This window comes from Apaloderma vittatum, unplaced genomic scaffold (assembly GCF_000703405.1).
Source record: "Apaloderma vittatum isolate BGI_N311 unplaced genomic scaffold, ASM70340v1 scaffold936, whole genome shotgun sequence".
Lineage (NCBI taxonomy): Eukaryota > Metazoa > Chordata > Aves > Trogoniformes > Trogonidae > Apaloderma > Apaloderma vittatum.
Window position 1 is genome coordinate 10,143 of NW_009720993.1, and position 23,498 is coordinate 33,640.

At 45.0% G+C, this 23,498-nt stretch overlaps 1 protein-coding gene across 1 annotated transcript; it reads left to right on the forward strand.

Annotated features, from left to right (window-relative positions):
- Positions 1-554: 554 nt before the first annotated feature.
- Positions 555-21,084, forward strand: LOC104269909 (glutamate receptor 3-like; the record flags this gene model as incomplete). The annotated part of the gene is made up of 4 exons (XM_009871178.1): positions 555-802; positions 17,651-17,765; positions 19,997-20,244; positions 20,839-21,084. Coding segments are annotated over 3 exons (609 nt in total), but the record flags the coding sequence as incomplete, so codon positions are not given.
- Between the last annotated feature and the right edge of the window lie 2,414 nt (positions 21,085-23,498).

A 23,498-nucleotide genomic window follows, 5' to 3' on the forward strand; every position in this document is an offset into this window, starting at 1 on the left:
AACTAGAGCTGTCTTGGTCTCCTGTATCATAGACCTGCCATCGCCGCAGTGAAAAGCAGACTCATGCCTCGCTGGGAGATTGTAATAAGGAAATGGTGGTGTTTCCTAGCTTCGAGTTAGCACAAAACCCAATGCTGAGAATTTGTGCGAAGAGGAGAGGCTTTTCTTGCATTTGCTGGCCGTGATGGATGAGCTAGGATTTAACATCCTCCCCCTGGTTCCACAGCAGAGCAGCGTGCAACGGAGAGACCCGCCACAGAGCAGGACCCGCAGGGCTGGGACGGGCACACGCCGTCACTCACTCTGACTGCCGGGCTGCCAATCCGATGGCAATTAGTAGAACAAATGTCTGAGATACGTTTCCCCCTCCCCCATCATTTTATGGTTTGATCATTGTTCAGGGGCCAATGTGTCTCTCCCTCTGAGCTACCTTGACTTTTTTATTTGTTAGGATTAATCAGTTGCACAGTGTTAATTATACCACTAAGCCCAAGTAGCTCATTCCTGTGCCCTTGCCAACATGACTTATCCTTTCCTCCTCTTGTCTCTCCCAGAGGTCAAAAATAGCTGTCTATGAGAAAATGTGGTCGTACATGAAGTCAGCCGAGCCCTCGGTGTTCACCAAAACGACGGCGGACGGGGTGGCGAGGGTGCGGAAGTCGAAGGGGAAGTTTGCCTTCCTGCTGGAGTCGACGATGAACGAGTACATCGAGCAGCGCAAGCCCTGCGACACCATGAAAGTTGGAGGCAACCTGGATTCCAAGGGCTATGGTGTAGCAACCCCCAAAGGCTCAGCATTAAGGTGGGTGGAATAATATAACAATATCCATGTTGTTATAGTATTCCACCTACCCTGATGTATTGTGTTGTCATTTTCTTTCTTGTGGATTTTGAGGTAACTTTAAAGTTTAAAATCTTCAATATTCCATGGAGTTAAATAAGACGGTAAATTATGGTTTCGTTTATTTAATGCATCCATTTTTTTAGTGTTCTCTTCGTGTTGTCCTTTCTGATTGTTTGTTGCTGTTTTAATTTTACAGTTCAATGGCTTTTTCAATTTAAATGGTAAAAGCCGAGTTAACCTGCCATATGTGACGAATGTTAACTGCATGATGTGGTGTTCTTGTTACTTTTTTTCTCAAAGACGATTTCCCCATCCCGCACACTTCAGTTTTGAGCAAATGTTATCCTCCATGCCACCTTCCAATATTTAACCCTGTATTTGCTGTACAGACATTTTGATAGCTCCACGTTCTGTGAAATTTTAGCCAATTTGTCCTCTTGTGCTCCTTTTTTTATACGTTACGATTTCCTAAGCATTTGTGCATTTTTTCTTACAAGTTATGTTTTATCGTTTCAAGAAATGCTGTTAACCTGGCAGTATTAAAACTGAATGAGCAAGGCCTCTTGGACAAATTGAAAAACAAATGGTGGTACGACAAAGGAGAGTGCGGCAGCGGGGGAGGTGACTCCAAGGTCAGCCTCAATGTCACCACAATCGGGTACCTTAGCAAAGAGTAATCGGCAAGGCTGTTATTTTACTTCTCAAGGAAAAAAAAAAAACAAAAAAAACCACCACAGATTAAAACCATTTGAATAATTGTGGTGGGGAAAAAAAAAAAGCCATTTGCTTGCCCCAGTAGCTCTTTCAAAGAAATGATCTTGTTTAATATCATCAGCAGGCTTGGTCAAGCTTGGAAACCTTGTTTAACTAACAGATAGAAAGACCAGTATTGGTGGGACCTAGGCAGAGCAAATCAGTGTTTGTAACTGTACAGGAAACCAGTGATGACATCTGGCTGTTGTGCTAACCCCTGAGGACAAGGCTTTGGTCCTTTTCCATGATTTGATTGTGATGCAGAGTGGATTTTGAAAGGGTTTTTTTCACTAGAGTCAGCTGTGCCAACACACACCTGGAGGTGGGAGGGCTCTTTTCTCCTTTGCTCTTCTGGGGAGGGGTCAAGCAAACTAGTACTAGCACGTGCTGCTTTGCTGGCCTGAACTGGTGCCATTGGAAACCTTGAGAGGAGCCTGGTCTTCGAAGAAGGGCTGCTTGGGTGAGTCTGTAGCTTAAGCAGAGAAAGGATGGCTGCTCATCTGATCGCAAGAGATAAGTCAAGCAATGATCATAGTGAAGACATAAAGTTACACAGAGGTGGTAGTCATCCATTAACAGTAAAGTAACAGCAATGTCAGCAATGTATAGGGAGCTAGAGTTTGCAATAGGAAAAGCTAAAACAGGAGGTGTATTGCTTACAGCAGGGAAGTAAGTGTTTGGTGCACCAAACTGTAATTGAGTCTTAGGGAAAGAGGTTTTGGTAGTTTTGCCTAGAATAATCAGATGTCACCTTTTGTACATGGCTGACCAGTCTCTGCACACACATCTGCAGGAGCACTACGTCTGTATTTGTTGTGCTTTTGAAACAGATGTGGGTTAAAATCCTAGCTCCAGTAACGCCAGTGACAGATCTGTCACTGCCTTCTGCTGAGCTGAGGCTTCTCGCAGACTTTCAGGCTGTACAGTAGTGAGACTCTCAAAGCTGCTTTAATGAGCTTGTGTACTGCAGCAGTAAACCAGTGTACTTTCATATTGCCAAAGTCAGCCTGTAAAACTGGCGATTTCTGCAGTCTTAAACCTGGTGAGAAGCTGGAGCTGGACCAGGCTGGGTACTACTGGTCACCTTGGGTACAGGAATTACAAAAAAAAATTATTTAAAAGACATTGTTATGCTGAAAAGTACTGAGATTAATTTTCATAGTGTCACTTTCCTACAGCTAGTAAAACCAGTTCCTTAAGGAACAGTAACTCCTAATCTCTCTTATAAAAATGCTTCAGCTTTGGTCCAGAATCAATAATAACAGTATTTTCAGTAAACTGCAGTTTTGGACAATTGCTGCAAATTACTGCTGCATTCTATTCATAAGAGTTGCTTACAGTTGGCTATGTAGGAAATTACTCATCTCTGATGTTAGCTAAAGCCACTGCGTAATAATGAAGGAAGGAGAAGCTCTCAAATTCAAATTTGTTCAGTAACTAAAGGCCTGCAGTGCTCAGCAGCAGCCTGGAGATGAGCGTAAGCTTTTTTATGCTTTTTAGCTCTGCTGCTCATCCTTCATGTAACATTTTTATATAATGTTATACTTGCCAGTATATTAAATGTTTAATATTCTCCTGGGATCCAGCACGGCATTGTCTCATGCTGCCTCCATGAAAGAAGACTCTGTACAAACCAGCTTCAATGAACTTCATTGCTTCAAGTTCATTGAATTAAACCCAGCCAACTAATGCTTTACAGCCCTAAGGAAACTGAAAAGGCTTTTTAAAATGGTCATAATTAGGGCAGGGCCATCCTTCTATTTTAGCTTGTGCTGAAGGACCTTTTACAAAGAGCAACAGGTCTGTTAGCAGCCCTTGGCCCTGGTCACTGAACATGAAGGGACTGGAGTCAAGTGTGCCCTGATACCACGGATGGGCATCCAGTAAAGAGGGAAGGGCAGCAAACACAGGAGCATTTTGCCGTTATAATCCATAAATCGCAAAGCACTGCCTTTCCATAGGTTGTCATAACATGCCATGATGAAGGGCTGCTTGTTTGTTTGAGTGACAGATGTCAGTTCTCAGGGGCACAGCTCAGCTGGCAGAAGTCCCCAAGGAGGAGAACGTGACTGGGAAAGGATCTCCCGCAGAAGGCTAAGCTGGGGGAAGCAGAGAAGGGGTTAGTTGTTGTTTCTAGAGATGCTGTAAATTGAAGGGTTTTTTCATCATGAAGTGGCTTGTCTTTTGAGGTAACATTTTGTAGGCACAGAACGCTCCAGACTGCGATGCTGCGGTGTTGCGGCAGACAGGCAGATGCCGTCCCGGCAGCACACACCCCCATCGCCAGCCGCTAACACTGAGTTCATGTGCCCCAGCCCTGCGGGAGCTGCCCTGCTGCCCTCTCGGGGAAGGTGAACACCGGTGCTGCCCTAGGGGTGCTACGGCCCCGACAGTCTCGCTGGCCTCTCTCTCCTCCTCTCCGTCCTCCCACCAGAAGCCTGAGTTGCCCTCATCATCTCATCCCATCTCTCCAGTTAGTTGTTTACATGAATGCAGCTTCATTTATAGAGTGTTTCAGAGGAGTCGCTTCAAAACTGTTCATATTTTCCCTTTAAAGAGGTGGTATCTGGGGGGAATCGAGAGGATGGGGTGGTGAAGGTGGCTCAGGTGGAGATACAGACCTTGCACCCTGTCACACAGGGCAGCACGGGAAGCATTACTCACTTGGGGCAGCTCTCTCTACTGGCTAGGCTGACAGACCACCTCTCTTAGCTTCACCAGTAGAGACCCAGGCTTGGGAAATCGCTGCCCCGAGTTTGTAATCAGCCGCTTTCCTACCTACTGCCAGGGAGCTGTGTGTAGCTGTGAGTTGTTGCAGACCGATGGTGCCAGTTTCTTAAACTGAGTTCCTCTGTGCAATCTGATATTCTAGCTTGCGCTGAAAGCCAGAGGTAAGTATGCAGCCTCTTTGCTTGTGCCAGTGCCCATTGTTGCACCACAAAGGACCCCGTCACCCAGAAAATGCCCCTCCATGCTCATCCTCCCTGGTTTAGTATGTGGTTCCCCTGTGCGTGGAGATGAATGATTCTGAGTTGTGAGCTCACCTCTTGTTATTGTATCTTCATCACCATTGGAAAACTAAACGGTGACTTCAAATTTCACAAAGATTTTGTGTCTCACAGCAGGTAAAAAGAAAAGGTATCAAACTGACTTTCTGCAAGTTTTTAATCTATTTGGTTACACAGACCATAAGGTTAGTCCTTTGAGCATCTCATGCTCCTGGGGTCTGCTTGTAATTTAAGACTAAAGAGATTGTGCTCTTTTAATGAGATCATTTTAAAGGCTTCAGCTGGCATATGTCTCATTTTCAGTGCTACCAGTATGTGCCAGTGCTGGTGTGGAGCAGAGGGTCCCAGTCTGCCCTGCAGTGTCTCGGCTGTCAGTACTGCCCTGGCAAGGGGAGTTACCACGTTTCGGTAGTGATCCTTATTTAAGAAGACCAAAGGGGAACGTGCTCCATCCATACATAATTTGTCAGTGATGCGTGTGAGCTGACTTGGCTGGTGCAGGCATTCTGGTACGTGCATCAAAATTTGTTCACTTAGCTCTCCTAAATGAGCGTGAATTTAGTTTCATCCATTGGATTCATGGCAAAATTATACCATCTTCAGATTCAGATACATGTGAGCTGAGTTCTCAGTCATGAGAGAATGCAAAAGAGCAGTTAAAAAAAAAACATATTCCAGGAAATATGTTATAGTGTATTACAAGTTTGGAAACTAATTATTTTGTTTATTATACAATCCTATCATCTCAGAGCTGAGTGATGGCTGAATAAGGATTTAACAAGAAATAGACAAAAGGGAATGCAGACGGTGGTAGCAGGCTGAGTGACTTAAGTGAAACTAATTATTCAGTTGCATAGGAACAATTTTCTGCCAAGATAGATTTCTGTAGTTCTGCTGTTGATACATTTCTTGTATTCTTACACCTTCACTGTAACGTTTAATGACAACCAACATAGAAGGAGAATGTTTGAATGCAGTGTCTCGCCAACTTCACATGCCAAGATTCCTTGTTAGTTATTTGACTTAATTTCTTTAATATATTCTTTTTTAGGCTGATATTTCTTTTGGAGTACATCTGTGAAATGACATGCAATGCAATGCTACTTCACTTTTCAGTTGTTTCTTTTTAATCGTAGGATTACTTTGTTGGCGTGCTATTGAGTTCTGCACTCCAGGCCATGCTCCAACAAGCATCACATTCCCAAGCTCGTCCGAGCTGTGAGTGTGGCCATTAACAGATGGGATTTGTTCCCCCAGTTCTCTGTACTATTTTGCTTTGATACATTTTCAGCGCAGCCGTTAGCATTTGCAGCATAATTTTTTTAAGTGGCATATTTTTAGAAGAAATCTGTTATACGTTATTTTAGATGGTACCTGACATCTAAAGAGCACCATTGCCAAACGTGTTGTGCTTAAAAGAGAACATTTGGGGAAATGGCTATCTTAAAAAGATGCAGCACGATTTATTTGAGCAATTTGTTTGAAATTATGTTCATCAGCATGAATTTGCTTGCCGTCCATTCTATAGGCCTGGGTTATGAGCTGGAAAAAGATAAAATGGCTGATCAGAGCCAGTGATAGTAGACAGAGCTAATTCATGCTCAGAGCTAGGAAGGTAATATGAAATTATCATATTGTGCAAATTAGTGACAAAGCAAAATAATACTTTAAAAGGAAGACATCAGAATATTTGTTTAATTGACAGCTATTGCTTTATAGCATATTAGGAAATGTTTTGTGCCAATAATGAAGTCTTAATGCTCTACGAGTTCATTGAAGCATCTCGCTTAAAATGTTGCCAAGAAGGGCAGAGAGCCTGCTCTGGTTTGCAGGAGTGTCTGTGCTGCTGTGCAGATTGGTTGAGGGTGCTTTCATGGGGATGTAACGAGGAGACTGAGAACGAGAATTTGGGATGAGCAGGTTGCCCAGACTGGGAAGGAGCTGGTGGAATCAGGGTTGGCATCTGAGAACTGGGCGCTGTTTTGTTTTGCCTGTATAACCTTTAGCATTGTGGGGACTAGCTTTGCTGCCCTGACAAAGCTGGACCTCAGCGAGCAAGAAACGTGTTCGTGCAGTGTCAGCTGCGGCAGAGCTGGGCCTTGAGCAGTGACACTGCGTCCTGCCCTCACGGCCACAAGAAGTCTTAGAGAAAGACTTGTGACTCATGCGCTCATGTTGATAATACCTGTGGAGCTTAACAGTTAATTTCCATAATTTGCTTCCATGAGTCATTTTATCCTGCATTGTTTTCCTGCATTTTATCCTACTGATGCTTACATCGGTGTGGGAAAAGTCGAGGCAGAGCTCCTTGGAACTGGAGAAGTTAAAAAGGAAAACCAGCAGCCGACAGCAGGAGCAGGGCCGGTCCTTTGAACATCTCCCTGGGGGTCTGGGCTCAACTGTTGCCTCTTTAATGGTAACTGCTGTCACTTAACATACAAAGGGAAAAGTAAATGCCTTTCTTCTTCTTCTTCAAAGTAATTCTGATGTTTCAGCATTGAGCTCACGTGGAATGCAGGCACTTGTGCTGCTCTGGTGGATTTCTCTGTGCTCACCTGCACTGTAATCATGGGTTGGACACCTCTAGCTTTATACAAGCAACATTCTTTGCATGTCTCGTGTAGCCTCTGGACTAAGCAGCACCTACCTGCAGCCCGCTGAGGAGCCTGAGAGCAGAAGTCACAGAAGAAGCCGTCCCAAGAGGAAAATAACTCGTAGAAGATGGGGGGAAAAATTGATGTGTCTAGAGGCAAGAGAAAGAGAAGGTGAGGGGATAGCCCATATACAAGGTAAGTTGAGTCTCTTGCTCATATCCATCCAGATTAGAAAGGATCCAGGCAATGACAAGAAATATCCACGTTGCTGTTTCAGATGTTGTAGGTATGAGCATGACATTAAGCATCTGCCCTCCCTTATCTCGTGTCCCTGTTCAGGTAGTTCTTCCTCCCACCCCCTCGCCACATCTATACCTCAAGTCCCAGGCACTGCTGTAACTGAACTACCGTGACTTGTTATGGCTTGCGTTTCCTAATCCAGTAGGCATGTATTATTGCATTAGCACTTGGCACTTCTATTAAATTCTGATCCTGTTAGTACAGAGTTTAATTTGTTTGAGCTACGTTTATGAAACATATAAATATGCTTTCCTGGAGACAATTGCCACTGCCAAACACAAGCTGCAAATTCTCTGCAAAGAGTGGAGGAACTTGCAGTCTCAGCTGGTAACACACCTGGCTCTGTGCAGGTGTATTCAGGGAGTGTGTAGGCGTAACAATGGCATTGTGTGTTTGTGTTTATCTTCCACACTGCAGCAAGTACAGCATCAGTTAAAAAACACCTGAATTTAAAATGCGTACCTAGTTACTGCAGGGGAAAATCTGACAGAATACAGTGCTTGCTCCAACCTGCCTCTTAAAAAAAAGGGTAAGAAACCTTGAACTGACCAAAAAGAACGCTATTTATGGAAAAACACAGTGATGAAGACTAGGACAATGGAGAATTATTGCAGTAACTAAAAACCCCATCCCCTGAAAGCTCATCTGCATAGTGTTCAAACAGCTGTTGCAAAACCTGTGTTCAGCACCCTTTCCAAAGCCATTTACAGGCATTTGCCACCGGAGCAGAACTGCAGGCCCATACCCCTGCGCAGGGGTCACTAGTGCCCTTTGCGCAGAAGCAACGCTCGCAGGGTGACCCACCGTGCCAGTAAGGCAGGAGAGGCCACCACCTGTCTCCATCTCCCAATGGAGAGGGCAATATTGCAGCATAAACAAATATTAAGAATAACCTTTTGTGCTACTTCATAGATAAGATTTTTGCCGTCCTGTGACATCGTTCAGTACAAAAAGGCACAAAAGAGGCAAAATGTCCCAGCCCAGCTGTTGGCGATGGCCTGGGATGAACACAGGGCCAGTGCTGGCAGCCGGGAAGCTGCAGTCCTGGGACACGGCTCATGGGCACCTGGGGCCTCAGCACCTCGAACAGCAGGAACCGCTTCTGGTTCTGCTTTTGAGGAGAAACAATATCCTTCTGCCGGGGGATTTATTGCTGTGCCCAGTGCCTCCGAGTGCTATCCTAGCCATAAACATGCAGTATATTTCTTAGGTGACTGGGGGTTATATGGGGCTTGAGGCGCTGAGTTTTAATCTTCTAATTTTGAAAGCTCTTTGTCTTTTCAAACTAGATGGCTTTTGCTTTTATCCCTTCTTCTGCCTGCTCATAAAGCATTTCAATCCCTCAAATGTTAAATCTTGTAGATGTGCAAGGGGAAAAATGGTGCAGGTCTGAAACGGTAGCAAAGACCTGGCGAGTGTTCATTTCTTAAAGAAGGAAATGCCTGGTGCTTTTTCCATTAATATTAGAATGTTCAATGTGAAAGACAGAAGTTCACTTTTTGAGACAGAAGGTAACAAATAGAAATAGTGAGTGATCCTATGTTTTTATGCTCATATTTTCAGGGCTCACTTCACTCCTGCTTGAAGTACTAGGTAACTGTAGTCTTTAGACAAACACAGTGAGTTTTAATAATGAGCCCGTTTCCATCCCTCACGCATGGGTGCATAGCAGAACATGAAGTTGTGGAATGGAGACATTGCTAAATTGGTAGATTGTGAGAGGCAGATAGATCTGGTCTTGGAAAGAGCAGAGCGCTTGGGCACTACATTCACCCACAGGTTTTGTAGCCAGTCAGGAAGTTATTTCAGTAGCAAGATCTGACAAAAAGTCTGTTCAATAGTTACAGATCAGGCTGAGATTTATAGAGTTTGGGGGAATAAAGTGCCCTATTTCATGTAGATGGGTCTTTAACCTCAAGCAGTGCCCTCTAGAGAGTAATGCTGGATTTGGTATCACTTCCTGGATTGTTTCTATCTTTATATTTTAATGATACCAAGATGGTTATTAGTGAGATTTTTATGGTATCCTGTCAAATTAAGCAGAGTGCCTGGGCTTGATTTCTGCCTGTGTCAGTGCCCTGTGCTGCTACGCGGGCTGGTGGGGGGCGCTCGGCAAGCGGGCTACTCGCCTTCTGGCCCACTCTGCTGCAGTGAGCAGGGCTAGAAGCCCCGATAGCATCGACTGCCCGTCCGCCCGTCAGGGCTGCGTGGAGGTAGCTGGGGATTTGGCCTAGTGCGTGGCTTTGAGGGGTTTCTCTGTGGTGCTGGGTGCGTGGAGCTGAAACCTCAGTGCAAAGCAGTGGTGCAGTCATTCTCTGTGTCCCCTTCAGGTATTTACCTCTCAGAGCCTGGTAAAGGTGACACCTCCCACATGTCTGCAACGAGCTTCCCACTCTGCTTCCCCTGAAATTAGAGATTTGCCAGTGATGCCAACAGGAACAATTAATTCACTGTTTTCAGTAGTTTTACCCTAGAGGATTTTAGGGAGCATTCTGAATTAAGAGGATGCTCATTTGTTTGCACCTTAATTCACTTGCCTTTCCTCTGACACTACGAGGTGAATTTTAGAAACTCAGGCATTTAAGGTCTGAACTCTTTGACGTTACAGCATTGTTAGTTGGTTTGTGCTGAGGTCAGCAGTCCCAGGGATGCTCCAGCCAGCCAGGACAGCTTTGGTCCTAAGAAACCAGAAAAAAACAATCCCTGCTGTGTAAGTGAGAGTGCTCTAAATATGTCAGATTCCTAAATTAAAGGGATTAGATAAAAAATAAAACGGCTTAAAAAGTAAAACTAGTCAAAAAAACACTTTATAATGTACTAACCAAGACATGGTACCACCATGGACTTTCACCTCCTTCCCCGTACTGGGATTTGGGCAGGAGGGTTAAGAGCCCTTTGCAGAGGATGCAGCTCTTGACCTGACAGCACAGCTCAGCAGGAGCCACACGCTGCCTCCGAGGGAGGACGTCACTCTTCATTAATCTTGCGATCTTCAGAGGGGCAGATTTGCCAGAAACCTCCTGTGGCTTTTTGTTGCTCTGATCCCACAAATCAGCAATAAACGTGGCCTAGCCAGATACTAGATCAGATTTACAGCCGTTCTGTGCCCCTGCAGCGTGACGCAGTTGGAGCACAAGGGTGTCTTTGGTGCTGTGATTTTGCCTCCTCTGATGTACCCAAACGGCCAGTGCCAGGGTACATTAAAACACAAACAGCTTTGCTGGAAATATCACATCCCTAGTGATGTGCGCCTGCATTTCTGAAGTGCTTCTCCAACCAGTTATTTGACATCTGATGTTGTGCTGCTGGGAAGAAATGAAGGGCATGTTAGTGACCACACAGAATTCCACATCGTGGCAGATGCTGGAGTAAGTACATGGCGACATCACATCTCTGGTCTTCCAGCCAGACCTGTTAGCAATGGACAAGGTTTCTGTTGGGCATGTTTACCCTACGTTTGGAGCCAGCGTCTTTCTGCCTCATGAGAAGGATCTTGTTCCCACCAGCTTTAAATATCTTAGTTTCGTCACTCTCTCTCCCTGGGTGAGATGGCACACATCCTTCCCTAGTGCTGCCAGGCATGCAGGCATCCTGCCTGCGTAGCACTGCAGAAGCCACTGAGCCCTCCTGCACGGGGACCACCTGTAAGAGCACTGGAGCTGTGGTGGTTGGAGCTCTTGCTGGGGGGCCGGTGTCCTCCAGCACCGACTGGGCATCCTTCCTGGGCTGGGATGCTGATCAGCTCTTCTGCAGCTTGTTCTCTGCTATCCTGAGTCTCAGCTTTGGGCATGAGTGGAAGAAGGATGTTTTCAAGACTCCTACCGCTGATGTTATTCTGGTCGTCCTTCAAGGTCACGGGAGATTTCTTCACACTCTACCCCCAGAAAAGCTACATTTGGACTCTTAAGATGCTGCAAGCAACACTGCTGAGAAAATGCCACACTATACCCTATACACCAGATATTCTGCGGAACATGAGAAACTGGCCAATGCTGGGTAGAGGAACACCTGCAATTTGTAAAACCTGGGTGGTGAAAGGTGCCAGGTGAGCCCTGGGGCAGCCCCACAGCCTGGAAGACTCGGTGCAGCCTGTGCACTGCCCACCCTGTCCTGCGCAACTCCAAGGAGGCTCTTTAATTAGTGCTTGGAAGAGCCTTTGCTTGTTACACCTTTTCTTCACAGCTCGCTTTTCTGAAAGATTACATGTAAAAATTCTAAATTAATTCTGAGCAACGGCTCATCTGGTCTGAGAGAACAGCATGCTGTCTGCCGTGTTCATTTGCTCTCCTTGGCTATGATCATTTTTGGGTATAACATTTATATTACATTCATTAGAGCATAGAATGGGATGCGAATTACCCAAAGCTGTTCCAATCATCACTTAAATCTTTATTGATTGCAAGTAATAAACAAAACTACGGTGTTGCCAAGACTTTATACTACTCAAACACCGGTCACATGCAACTGATGAAAGCCTACGGATTACTGGGTGAGATTTTCAAGTCCCAAAGTGGCTTTTGTTCCTAAATCTCACCTGTAGTGGTCACTGGCTGTTCTCTGTATCCGCTTGGAGGACCAACCCAAACACTGGCTCCAAAGCCACTAGCATCAGTACGTACCATCATTCATTCCTGGAAAATGGCCCTTTCCTGGCAAGATCAGGATGTTCTTTGCACAAGCTAAGAGCACTGTTCCAAGAAGCTGCTCAGACTCTTTTCCACAGTCTGAGTTCATTCAGGAAAAGGTCCTGCTTGCAGCAGCAGTACATAAACACAATGGCCAGTAACTGGAATCAGATTGCTGAAAGAGCAACCTGGCCAGCTTTTGCAGTTACGTGCCTGCTGGGTCTCCTTCTTAAGGCAGTAGAAGCTAGAGTGATGGCAGTAGGTAAAATACCTGGTTTGGGTTATCTCCTTTATATAGGTACAGGTGAAATTATGAAAGTGAACCTAAAAGGTCACTAACCAAATTAAAAACCTGGTGCAATTTATAGTTTGAGAGGAGTGGAAGTTACACCTACTCACATATGGGACTGAGAATTATTTCTTTGATGATTAATTTACTTTTCTTCTACTTCAGAATTGTTCTAGCCAGAAATATTATAATTCCAACAGTTTCCTCAAGGGAGACAAAAATTACTGCAATTAACCTGAAACTGGTGAGAGGAGGCAGGGCAAGCAATCCCTCAAACAGGGTGAGGGTGTCTCAAAGAGAAGTCGGAAAAGAGAGCACATGGGCTCTGCGTCATTGTGTTCCCTCCTTTTTCCGAATAAATAATAATGAAATAGAAACAGGTGCTCTACAAAGAGCATGTAGCGGCTCATTCTTCTGAGGGATGAACTTACGCTTCAGCGTGGGCAACACACTCAGCCTGGGAAAGATCCTGTATTTTAAGCAGAATCATCTTCATGGCAAAGAAGTGCTGTAGCGATCCCTGAATTTGGAGGGAGAAGTGGCCAGGATTTTTAAACTGAACCCAAAGCTTTGGGGATCTAGTTCAGGGGTGAAATTTTAATGAGTAAATGTGCATTGGTTTTCCAACATTGGTTCACTTCAGCATCATTGTCGGGTTACCCAGGGCCACCAGCACCAAGGGGTGCAGCAAGACTTCTGGGGCTGCTGTCCCCAGCCAAGAGAGGCTGAAATGCTTCAGCCAGGAGGCCCCAGGGCCAAAGGGAAGCGGAGGCTCTCTTTGAGATGGTGCCACTTTGCATTTGGAAAGAGACTGGCACAGCTTGTTTGCTAGCACTAAGTGATGGCTGAAGAAGGGAAGGTAACGCTGCCGGCCCCTGAGCGAGTCTTCTAGCAGGGGAACAGAGAAACCAAACTGCTGAAATACTGATAAAACCCACCTCCATCCCAGGTGTAAAATCATGTTTGCTGCAGACTGATAAAGTGAAGCCTGTGGGAATAGATGGGCACTGATCTTAACATCATGCTTCTTTTAAATATATCAACCATAGCAAATGGCTTAATTTGCCATGGGGGGCAATACTATTCAGTATGAGGCTCCTGATATGTTTTCTTTACACTCAAGTCTTCCCATCATTTGTAGATGTCAGCAGAAAAGATCTTATTGGGGTCTGGTAAAGCTGCCCTACAGATCCAACCTCATATGGATGAGCTTGAAGCAGCCAAACCTACTGTATCTGGATGAAAAGCACAAGCAAGCAAACAGAAAAAATCCTTCAGTTATGGTGAGGAAGGAAAACACTGCCATTTTCTACCCAAGAATACCATCCTGTGACATCCGAAATGCTGATACCCCAATTGTAATTGCCTAAGTTCATTTTCTTGGGCATTCAGAGCGCAATAGAGCATGAGCTCTCAAACCTCTGACTTCGATAAAAGCAGCCAAAGTACTAGAGAGCTGGGCTGGAAACCACACAGGGGGAGATGAAAAAGAATCCCGTCATAAATTAGAGGCAGAAGAAAAACAGATGAAGCCACCTGGGAAAGTTCCGAGGACCTCATAGGATATCCTGTACAGCCAAACAACAGCAGCCTAATTAAAAAGCAGCTAGAAAGCATAACATTATCCTGGGAAAGAGATGAGGAAATGGAAGTCTTTTGAGATAGAGACCCAGAAACTGAACAAATGATGCTCTGAGCTAGTTTTGGGGCAGCTGGGACACAACCTTCCCAAAGGACCCGGGCGAGTCATTTAGTCTTTCCCTTCCTCTGCCTCTAAGGCAATTACAAAAAAATCCCCGCCGCAAACAATCAGTGCCTGGGCAAGCTGTGAAAAATCTTCTTGCTACAGCCAAAAGCCTTTCCTCCCAGAAGAGCTTCCATCTGTAAGAGCAAACAAAACACTTTCCAGCTTGGTAGCCATCGACCCGCTGGCATGGGCAAGGCGCTGGTGCTGCCCAAGGACCTTTTCTGAGACGGGCTGAGTTGCCAGACAAGTCGCAGCACGGAGGATTCACAATGAATGCACGCTGCTGAGTGCTTGGCCAGAAAAATACCACGATCCAGACACGTCCTTCTGGATCTCCACCAGGACCTCAGCCTGACTCTGACAATTAAATTGAACAAGGCTAGACAGCTACTCAGACACAAGCAATCGGCAAATGTAGCAGCAGCCACGCAGGTCGTGGGCATGCTGGCGGGGACAGGACGAGCTAAGGCAGGGGAGGACATGCGCCAGCTTCTGCCTCAAGGCACTCTACCTCCCCACACAACCTGCCCATCCCGTACCAGCCCTCCCATGCTAGGCAAGATGTGTTCAGCCCCCCAGCACGGGAGCGCCCCAGCACCACCGCAGCTCTGCGGGCCAAGGCCTGGCAGGCCTGAGGCCCACGCGGCTCCTTGGCCGCCCCTCTGCCCGTCCTGCTCTGCTCCTCGAGCTGGCACAGTCGGACGGAGCACGTCACGGCTTCCCAACCCGGGCCAAGGTATTGCGGTGCCTCACCTGACAAATAGGGCCTTGAAAAACTATGGTGAAAAACCACAGTTGAGGCAAATTCCCATCTGTTTAGTTAAGATAATTTTAGTTTACTACTTTTTTTTTTCCTACCCTGGCAGTTGCGTGTGCGCAATTAACTGCAATCTTGGCTTTGAAAAAAACAAAATAAAGCACCCTAATTAGCATGTTAAGCCTCCTCATTTCCCAATACTGTATAATGTTGTGAAAGCTAATCTATAATGTATTGGATGTTATGCAAATTCTCTTACTCCATACGGGGTTTAGAAAGTCACGCAAATTAAAAATAGTGTTTGGAATAGGACTGGGGGGAGGGGAAAATTTACACAATAAAATATGTGGATAGGAGAAAAGGTGTTTATAACCTTCTCCCTATTGTTAGTATATTCTCAGCTGCACAGTCCTTTTCAAAACAGGAAGATGTATTGCACAAAATCTCTCTAAATTGGATAGTTTAAAAATGAAATTTAAAAAGAGAGCACAGTTCTCTAAGCAATAACCCACGCCTCTCTTTCTGCTGGGGCTTGTAACAAGTGGGTAAAGGCACTCAGCTTGCACGGCTCCTTGTACCGTCACTGGGGTCCTGCTCACAACGCAGCTGCCCAGGAGGTGGGTCCACAGGGATGGCTTAGCCAGGACCTGCCCAGTCCCCATCGGACCATCGGCATAAACCAGTGGCGCAGGTGCGTTACCCACAGCACCCAGGGCATTTGTGGAGCGAGCTTTGATCCTATTGATATTTTATATCCCTACCTAGAGGTGGATGCAAACGTAGCCACGATACAGCTGGCATTTTATGATGCCACTGGCTCCTGGTGAAGGGGCTCTGTGCCTGCTGCCAGAACCAAGGCAGCAAACACTTTCTGTATCGTGTGGCTTTTCACAGTCACCTGTCGGCTGTGTCCAGCTCAGTGCATACAGTCTTCTCTAATCGATATCTAATTAGATTACAGCCAAAAATAGCCGTTTTGGAAAAATAAACTCCTGGCTGGTGTCAAAGCGAGCCTGTGCAGACTAGGAGGAATGGTGCTGCCTCTGCCCGGGACCAGGAGTTCTCCCCACCTCTATGGCTTTTCCCCAATTTTGCCCTCTCTACTGGCCTCCATAACGTCACGCTGGGTCACAGTGGTGCAGCCGGTGGGACATTCAGCTCAGGAGCTCTTGAACATCCTCATTTTGCTCCTGATACCCCACAACCTAACTGGGCTTGACTGAGCACAGGCTGTCGTCCCCCCTGTCTCCATGGGCTGCCACCCTTCAGGGTGACACCTCCTGCCCACTCTCCTTCCACGGGCCATAGAGCCGCCCCAGGCAGCACTTTTCAGCTTCAGCCACTGAGAAGTCTCACGGCCATCTTGAAGGCAGATTTCTGGCAGATGAGGGAGCGGGGCTTTTCTTCACAAGCTGCTTCTTCCAGTATCTCCCTGGCCAGGCATTGCAGGGCTCAACCGCTGCGGCTGCTCGAGGGCTGTGAGCTCACCCAGCCTCTGGACATTTCCCTAAATGTCACCATGTAATTAAGCTTGTAATTAAGGTGTATTGGGTAGGTTGTGCTGCTCTTTTCTCCTCAGTCTTTTCTGCTCTGCAGAGAGTCCTGCAGTTTGGGCAGGAATGGGAGAAATGCAGGGAGTGGCGAGAGTGAGAAGTGGGCTGAGCTCCTGTGTCTCTTCCGCTGACAGCAGGCGGGGATGAGCACCCACTGGGACATGTTGCAGGGTCGCCATGCGTGTGTGTGCCTGCCTGGTGTTACCCTGTGCAAAGCGGCACAGCATCCCGGAGGGTCAGGACCCATCCCTTTCCTCCCCAGTGCCATGGAGCGGGGATCAAAGCTGTTCAAGCAGGAGCGGGAACTGAAGATGTCCCTAACACAGGGAGCCTGTCTCATGGAAGTGGGCAAGAAAAAACCCTAAGGCGTCATGGAAATCACAAAACCCAACCGAGGGCTCCTTGGGCACCACTTTTCCACAGGGAAGGGCTGGGCAAGCTCAGGTCCTCATGGGCCTAAGGGCTCTTGGCAGCCCCCTTCATCCTGCCAGCATTTCCCTGGACACTTTTAGCCTGCATTTCGTGTTCACTAATTTGTTTCGTAAAGGTCTGCATTTGCTTATTTTCTGCTGCAGTTTCCCGAACCGGCGGAGCTCAGGCTGCAGCAGCTCCAGGGGAGAGCAGCAGCCGGCACGGGGCCTCCGAGCACGGCCCTGGAGCTGGAGAAACCACCGCGGGCAGGGAAGCAGCCATGGCAGCTGGCAAAACCTCCCTCTGTGACATCCACCCTGGGGTTTTTTTGCAGATGTGCACACAGACACACACACCACAGCCTTGGCGCGGGGGGGCTGGAGGTGCGGGTGCTGTTTTTCCGTGAGAAGCCACCATTGCTCACTTGTGGGGCTTGCTGTCTGTTAGTGCAATACGAGGGGTCCTGCTAGATCAAACCCACCGTAAAGCTACTGCCTGTGACTGTTCCAAACTGGGAAATTGGACTTGCTTTGTTTCTGCTACCTTCATTTAACAGTGAGTGCCGATTACTCAAAGCGATATGGGCAGGACCTGGTAATATAGCGTTGCTCTAGCATTAACTTAAGGGGATGATCCAGTTGCCTGCAGTGTAAATACTTTGTGGCCAGGAACCCTGCTTTATCGCTTTGTATAGTTTTAAAGTAGTTTAAAGATTGAATAACATAAAATAACATAATATAATGTTATTTATGTTATTTCCCACGTGAAGAACTCCTGTAAACCTTGCAGTATTGAAACTCAGTGAACAAGGCATCTTAGACAAGCTGAAAAACAAATGGTGGTACGATAAGGGTGAATGTGGAGCCAAGGACTCCGGAAGTAAGGTCAGTCGCTGAAGGTCTTTTTGTACTGATTAGCAATCACATTTTGACCCACTGTTTGTTTATACAAAGAATGGCTTTCAAAAGTTGATATTTACATTTTGAAGGTTGAAAGAAAAGAATAGAAAAAAATAGTTAAGTCTCTGAGCATGACAGCATTTTTCTTTTGTGCAGTAGCAGGTTGTAGTTGTGAGTATGTTTTACTATTTGAGTATTTTGCTAGAAAAACATGGAAAGATAAGTTCCCCAAAGCCTCCAAAGCTGGTATCATCATTTAGATGTGCAAGTTTCAGCACAGTCAATGTATTTTATCCAGGCCAGCATTTTTTCATATTTTAGTCCTATTGAAAAAACACATTTTTGTTTCAAAATTGTTACTTAGATTCTCTACATGTCAGTTTGGGAAACAGTGACATGCTTGCTAACAATGGACAATTTCAGGATAGACCTGTTTCCCAAATCAATTTGAAATTGGTTTGATTTAAAAAAAAAGAAAAAACATCACCACCAAAATTAGAAATACTATTGGTAACTCATTACACAACTATTGTATACTATTTTTTTCTTCTGCTCCGAAACATTTTGCTGCTGTACTCCCCTTTCCCACACCACTCAGCCTCCAGTCAGCTCCTCATCTTCTGCAGACTCCAGTGGGGATCCCACCCCTGAGGTGATGGGTGGATCAGTCCGGTAGCCGCACACTCCAATTGCAGCAAATCTTTATTTGCACCATTCACTTCAAAGAAAACACAGGGGATATATTTTTTTTTCATGCTTATAGAACCATTGAGGAGAAAACCACTGTAGAAGTGCTGGGCTCATTGGAGTAAAGGACGTTTTCAAAGGCACCAAGAGGAGAAATCCTGCTCCAGCTGAAATCAGTCGCGGCTGAGTGCCTAACTCTAGTGGTGCCTTTGGAAGGGCTCTCTATAATCACTGAAACAGAAAACTATAATTTGGAAGCAGCCTCTCAGTGTTGGAGGACAGCTTCAAGTTCCATTGAAGCCAATAATAAAAATTTACTGATCTCAGCTGGACTGAAGTTGCTTAGGGCACAACCCTGTAGCTGTTGTATTAGAGAAATTTGGGATCCTGGGACATCGGAATGCCCAGCAGCTGCAGAAGGGAACTTAGTTGAAAAGAGGTGTAAATGAATAATATCTTTAGTTTAAATGACAGGCTGTTTGCAGTTGTAGAACTGCCTGTGAAATGCGCAGATACAAGATCGTGTTTTATTCTGGCTGTATGCAAGCTTTGCTCTCCCTGGAGATATTCGTAAACCAAGCTCCATCAGTGAATATCTTCCCTGGGTACGGCCCCTTATTGCAAGTTGCTTTGGCATCTGCCTGTCCAGCTGGGCTGGCATGACATGACAAGAGATGACATGACGTGACTCGATGTGACATGGCGTGACGTGGCAGCCCAGCCAGGGGCAGCGATTTCGCCATGCAGCCAGCTGGCCGGTGCAGCAGCAAAAGGGTTACAGCTCTGTTAAACCTGATTACAGAATCCTGGTTTTCAAAACGCAAGCCTTCTGCCCCATCTGACATGTACTGAAGGAAGAGAAGCCCTGGCCAGCGTTTTTTTTTGTGTTACAATGATTAGTTTTATTCAGTAATTCCCGTGGTCACCAAAGATAGTAGTTGAGCTCAGGGCTCTGCTGCTGGACCTTAAAGTAACTGACCATCTTCCTAGGGTGTTGTATTTTCTTCCTGACTGTTGAAACAAAAAGGTAGATAAGTTTAGCAGCATCTCCATAATTTTACCTGCATTCACCAAAACCAAGCGTGTAGTGGTTTGGGGTTTTTTTTCCTAGTTTTATAATGGCCTTCTGTAAAACCTGCTGTTTTACACAGCCACCACTTTCCCTGCCAGAGCCTTCCCAAGGTGCCTTTGCCAGCAGTAGCGTTCGGCTGTAGGCGGGTTTGCTCTGGGATGCCGAAGGCCTGGGGAAGTCAGTGGCTAAAAAGAAAAAAAAAAGGGAAGTAAAAAAGAAAATCTCATCGCCTTGGAGTCGGGCAGGATCTCAGCCGCCGAAGGGTGGGAGAGAGAGCAGTCACTGCTGCGCAGCCCTGGGCTGCTGGGGCCGGGGGGGGACAGCACTGACCCGCCAGCGGGACACTCGGCACCCTGAGCGTAGTTACTCCAGCTAGGACTAGTGTGCAATTAGCCTGCTGTCTGTCTGTCCGTCTGCTCCTCACAGAAGAACTAACGGCGTGGCTGGTTTCTCTTAGGACAAGACGAGCGCTCTGAGCCTGAGCAATGTTGCCGGGGTTTTCTATATCCTTGTCGGAGGCCTGGGGCTGGCCATGATGGTGGCGCTGATCGAGTTCTGCTACAAGTCTCGGGCCGAGTCCAAGCGAATGAAACTCACCAAGAACACGCAGAACTTCAAACCCGCTCCCGCCACCAACACCCAGAATTACGCCACCTACAGAGAAGGCTACAATGTGTATGGCACAGAAAGTGTGAAAATCTAGGGGTACGGCTACGGGCCGGGAATTCAAACCCTCTGGGTTTTCTTTCTTTCTGGTTTGGTTGGTTGGTTTGGGTTTGGGGGTTTTTTTAAGCCACGTGTGCTGTTTTGCTGTGTGCATCGGCAAACTGCTGCAAAAGGGCTTTTGCAATGTCCTCTGGTGGCAGTCTCAGAGTAGAAGTGATTTGGTACCATCCTATATTACAAACAGCAAGAGCTGATTTCATGTTGAAAGGAGTAAGTCCTCTCTCCAGCATTGTGCTTGTTCAGTAGATATAAAAGTATTTTAATCACTTTAAAAACTATTGTAATCAGAATTTGCGTCTCTATTGCTAGTAACTTCTTCCCCTTTTTTTTTTAAGCTATGGTCAGGTCAGGTAAGTGCTTTTAGGAATTCTCAAAAAGATCTACAATAGAACAAAAAAACCTCTGCACTAGAAATTGTGATTTCTAAAGCATGAAAAGTTGAGCTGAATTGCTGAAACACAACTCTGGAAAAGCCTGGTTTGCCTGTTGCCCACAGATTGTGCCTCACCCCAGGCTGAGCTTCCCTGCCTCTCGCTGATGGGCAGTGATGAAATCTTTCTGGTTTTATTATAGATCCTCACCCTGACAGCATGCAAGAGGAGAAGCAGCAGAGAATGTGGCTACTTCACAGATTCGGACCACCTGAGCCAGTCATACTCTCTCCGAGGTGTCAGGCATGACACGCATTGATGATGGTGCAATGTACTTTTAATAGGAAAAACTGATATTTTTTCCTTCAGTGCCTTATGGAAGACTCTGAGACTCACAACAATGCAAACCATCACCGAAATATTCTTGCTTTGCTTGAAAGAAGAAAAAGTAAAAGAAAAAGCAAAATAAGAGAAAAAAAAAGGGGGAAAAGAGAAAAAAGAAAATAGAAGGAAAAAATGAAAGAAAAGAAAAAAGAAAGAAAAAAGAAAAGAAAAGAAAAGAAAAGAAAAGAAAAGAAAAGAAAAGAAAAGAAAAGAAAAGAAAAGAAAAGAAAAGAAAAGAAAAGAAAAGAAAAGAGAAAAAGGAGGAAGAAAAAAAGAAAAGGAGATAAATGGAAAGAAAAGAAAAAGCAAATAAGAGAAAAAAAGAAAAAAGTAAAAAATATAAAAGAGAAGAGGAAAAAAGAAAAAGAAAAGGAAAGGACTGGTAATAAGATATTAGTATGTGAAAAAAAAATCTTGTAAAAATAAATCAGTGCAACAAAAGCCATCTTTGATACCACTGCACAGTAAATGAACTTGTGTCCTGAAAGCAAACCGCAGCTGGTTTCATCAGCCACCCCAATCGTATCAAATTATGAAACTCCTCATGACACAAAGCCTCAGAAATCTGCTGCGTGTGAACATGGACTGGCCTGTCACTGCTTGTATGAGCTGATGTCAAGATGTTTCAGTATTTACTTACCAGTGGTGTGATTTTTTTTTTTTCTCTAAGCCACTTTAAACTCTCCAGCTAATTTGAGCAATTCTGTATAGCGGTAAAAGATGTAACACCTGAAGAAAAGAACCTGTGCATTAAAGCCAGTTAAGGTCAATGACTGTGAATCTGTAAATCCAAAAGAAAGTAATTTGTGGAACTGCATGTCTTGCTTCCAGATCAGTAAATTAATTTCTTGACAAGGTAGCTAAAGTGTGGGCAGCAACTTGTGCATTCCTTTTTTTTTTTTTTTTCTATCATCAGGCATACCTACAGGTGCTTTATTAAAATGGCATTGGGTGGCTTTTTAAACAAAAAAGTAAGAAAAGCTACTTGCTATTTAGGTTCAGACCATATATATCTTTTCTTGCTGTACATTTGCATTTTAATTCACTGTTTGATATCAAGCAATGAAACAAGAGGAGTGCAGGTTAGGTTTTTCCCGCTTCACCCCGGTTGTCCCCCAACTCGCACCATGCTCAGCTAATGCTTCTCCGTAGCAGTCCTTTGAAACCAGAAGTAAGCGAAGAGGGTAGTAACTCCAGTTAGAGCTGCAGTTCCAGAGTGATATTAAGTGACCTAACATGACTCCTGCTAGTACCGTTACATGATATCAGCTCCTGCCAACTCTTGTTTCATGGCTACTGGTGCGAGGATGCTCCTGTCCTCGCCCTCTCTGTAACGAGGACCCCACGCTCCAGCCAGCCCTGCTACAGGCAGGGGCTCACTACTACTCACATCCAACATCTTAGACAGCAGCAGCGTTTCAGCCTTGAGCCTCTGCCTAGAAAATACTTAACTTCATCTTAAAAAAAAAATTAAAAAATAAATAACCTTTACACATATTGTCAATCACATGGGAAATGTTCAATGGAATATCTGCATACTAATTACCTCTAATCGACAATATGTATTTTCTGTAGTTTACTATAGAGTTTTATTTCATCAGTAACATACAATGACAAAGAAGCTCATTTAAACCAGTCTGACCCTTAGGCATTTAGTTTGCTGATGATAGATTTGAACTTTTAATAGGACTTAAAAAAAAAAAGAAGAATATATGGGAAAAGTCTTGTTAAAAATAAGTATTTCCAACAAAGTGTAATGTAAAATAATTTTAAAAGCTCATAGGAGAATAATTTATTGTTCAAGTTTTTAACAAGATATTGACAAAAACGATTGGTTTGTTTCATTTTTGTTTCATGAATCTGTGATTTTATTTTCAACTTCTGAACATGATCACGTCCTCAGCAAGGGCGAGCTCAAGCTGTACGGTTTTGAGTTGTATTTAAAACAAACATTTTTTCTTAAAAGCTGTATAAAAGATGTATGTTTATCAGATCAATTTTTAAGAATGGAGGCTTCACACCAGTGAAGGGAGTTTGGTAAATCGTTTGATATTTTTTAAACTTGCATGTAAAGCTAAAACAAAACGTGTTGAGTGCTTACCAATTCTGGCTACCAACTTCAAGCTATCGGAAGTTCGGCAGTAGTCTCACAATGATTTGTTTCAGTATATTTTTTTCATTTGTTATGCTTTGGGGAATATGGGAGTTCTCTCCTTTTTCTTTTTTTTTTCTCCTTTTTTTTTTTTGTAATTTAAGTTCCTATTTTTGGTCGTTGAAACTACACTTCAGTGAGCAGAAAAATTGCCAAGCAAACTAATGGCTGTAAAAGCATAAACTGCATGTGTGGGCATCAATTACTGAGCCTCATTTTCATGAGGTGTTGTACAAAGAGTTTTAATACCTTTTGTAAATAAAACTGTAAAGAAAAAAACTAAAGAGCCTCCTGATCTTTTCACTGGAGGAAAGCAAGTCCCAACC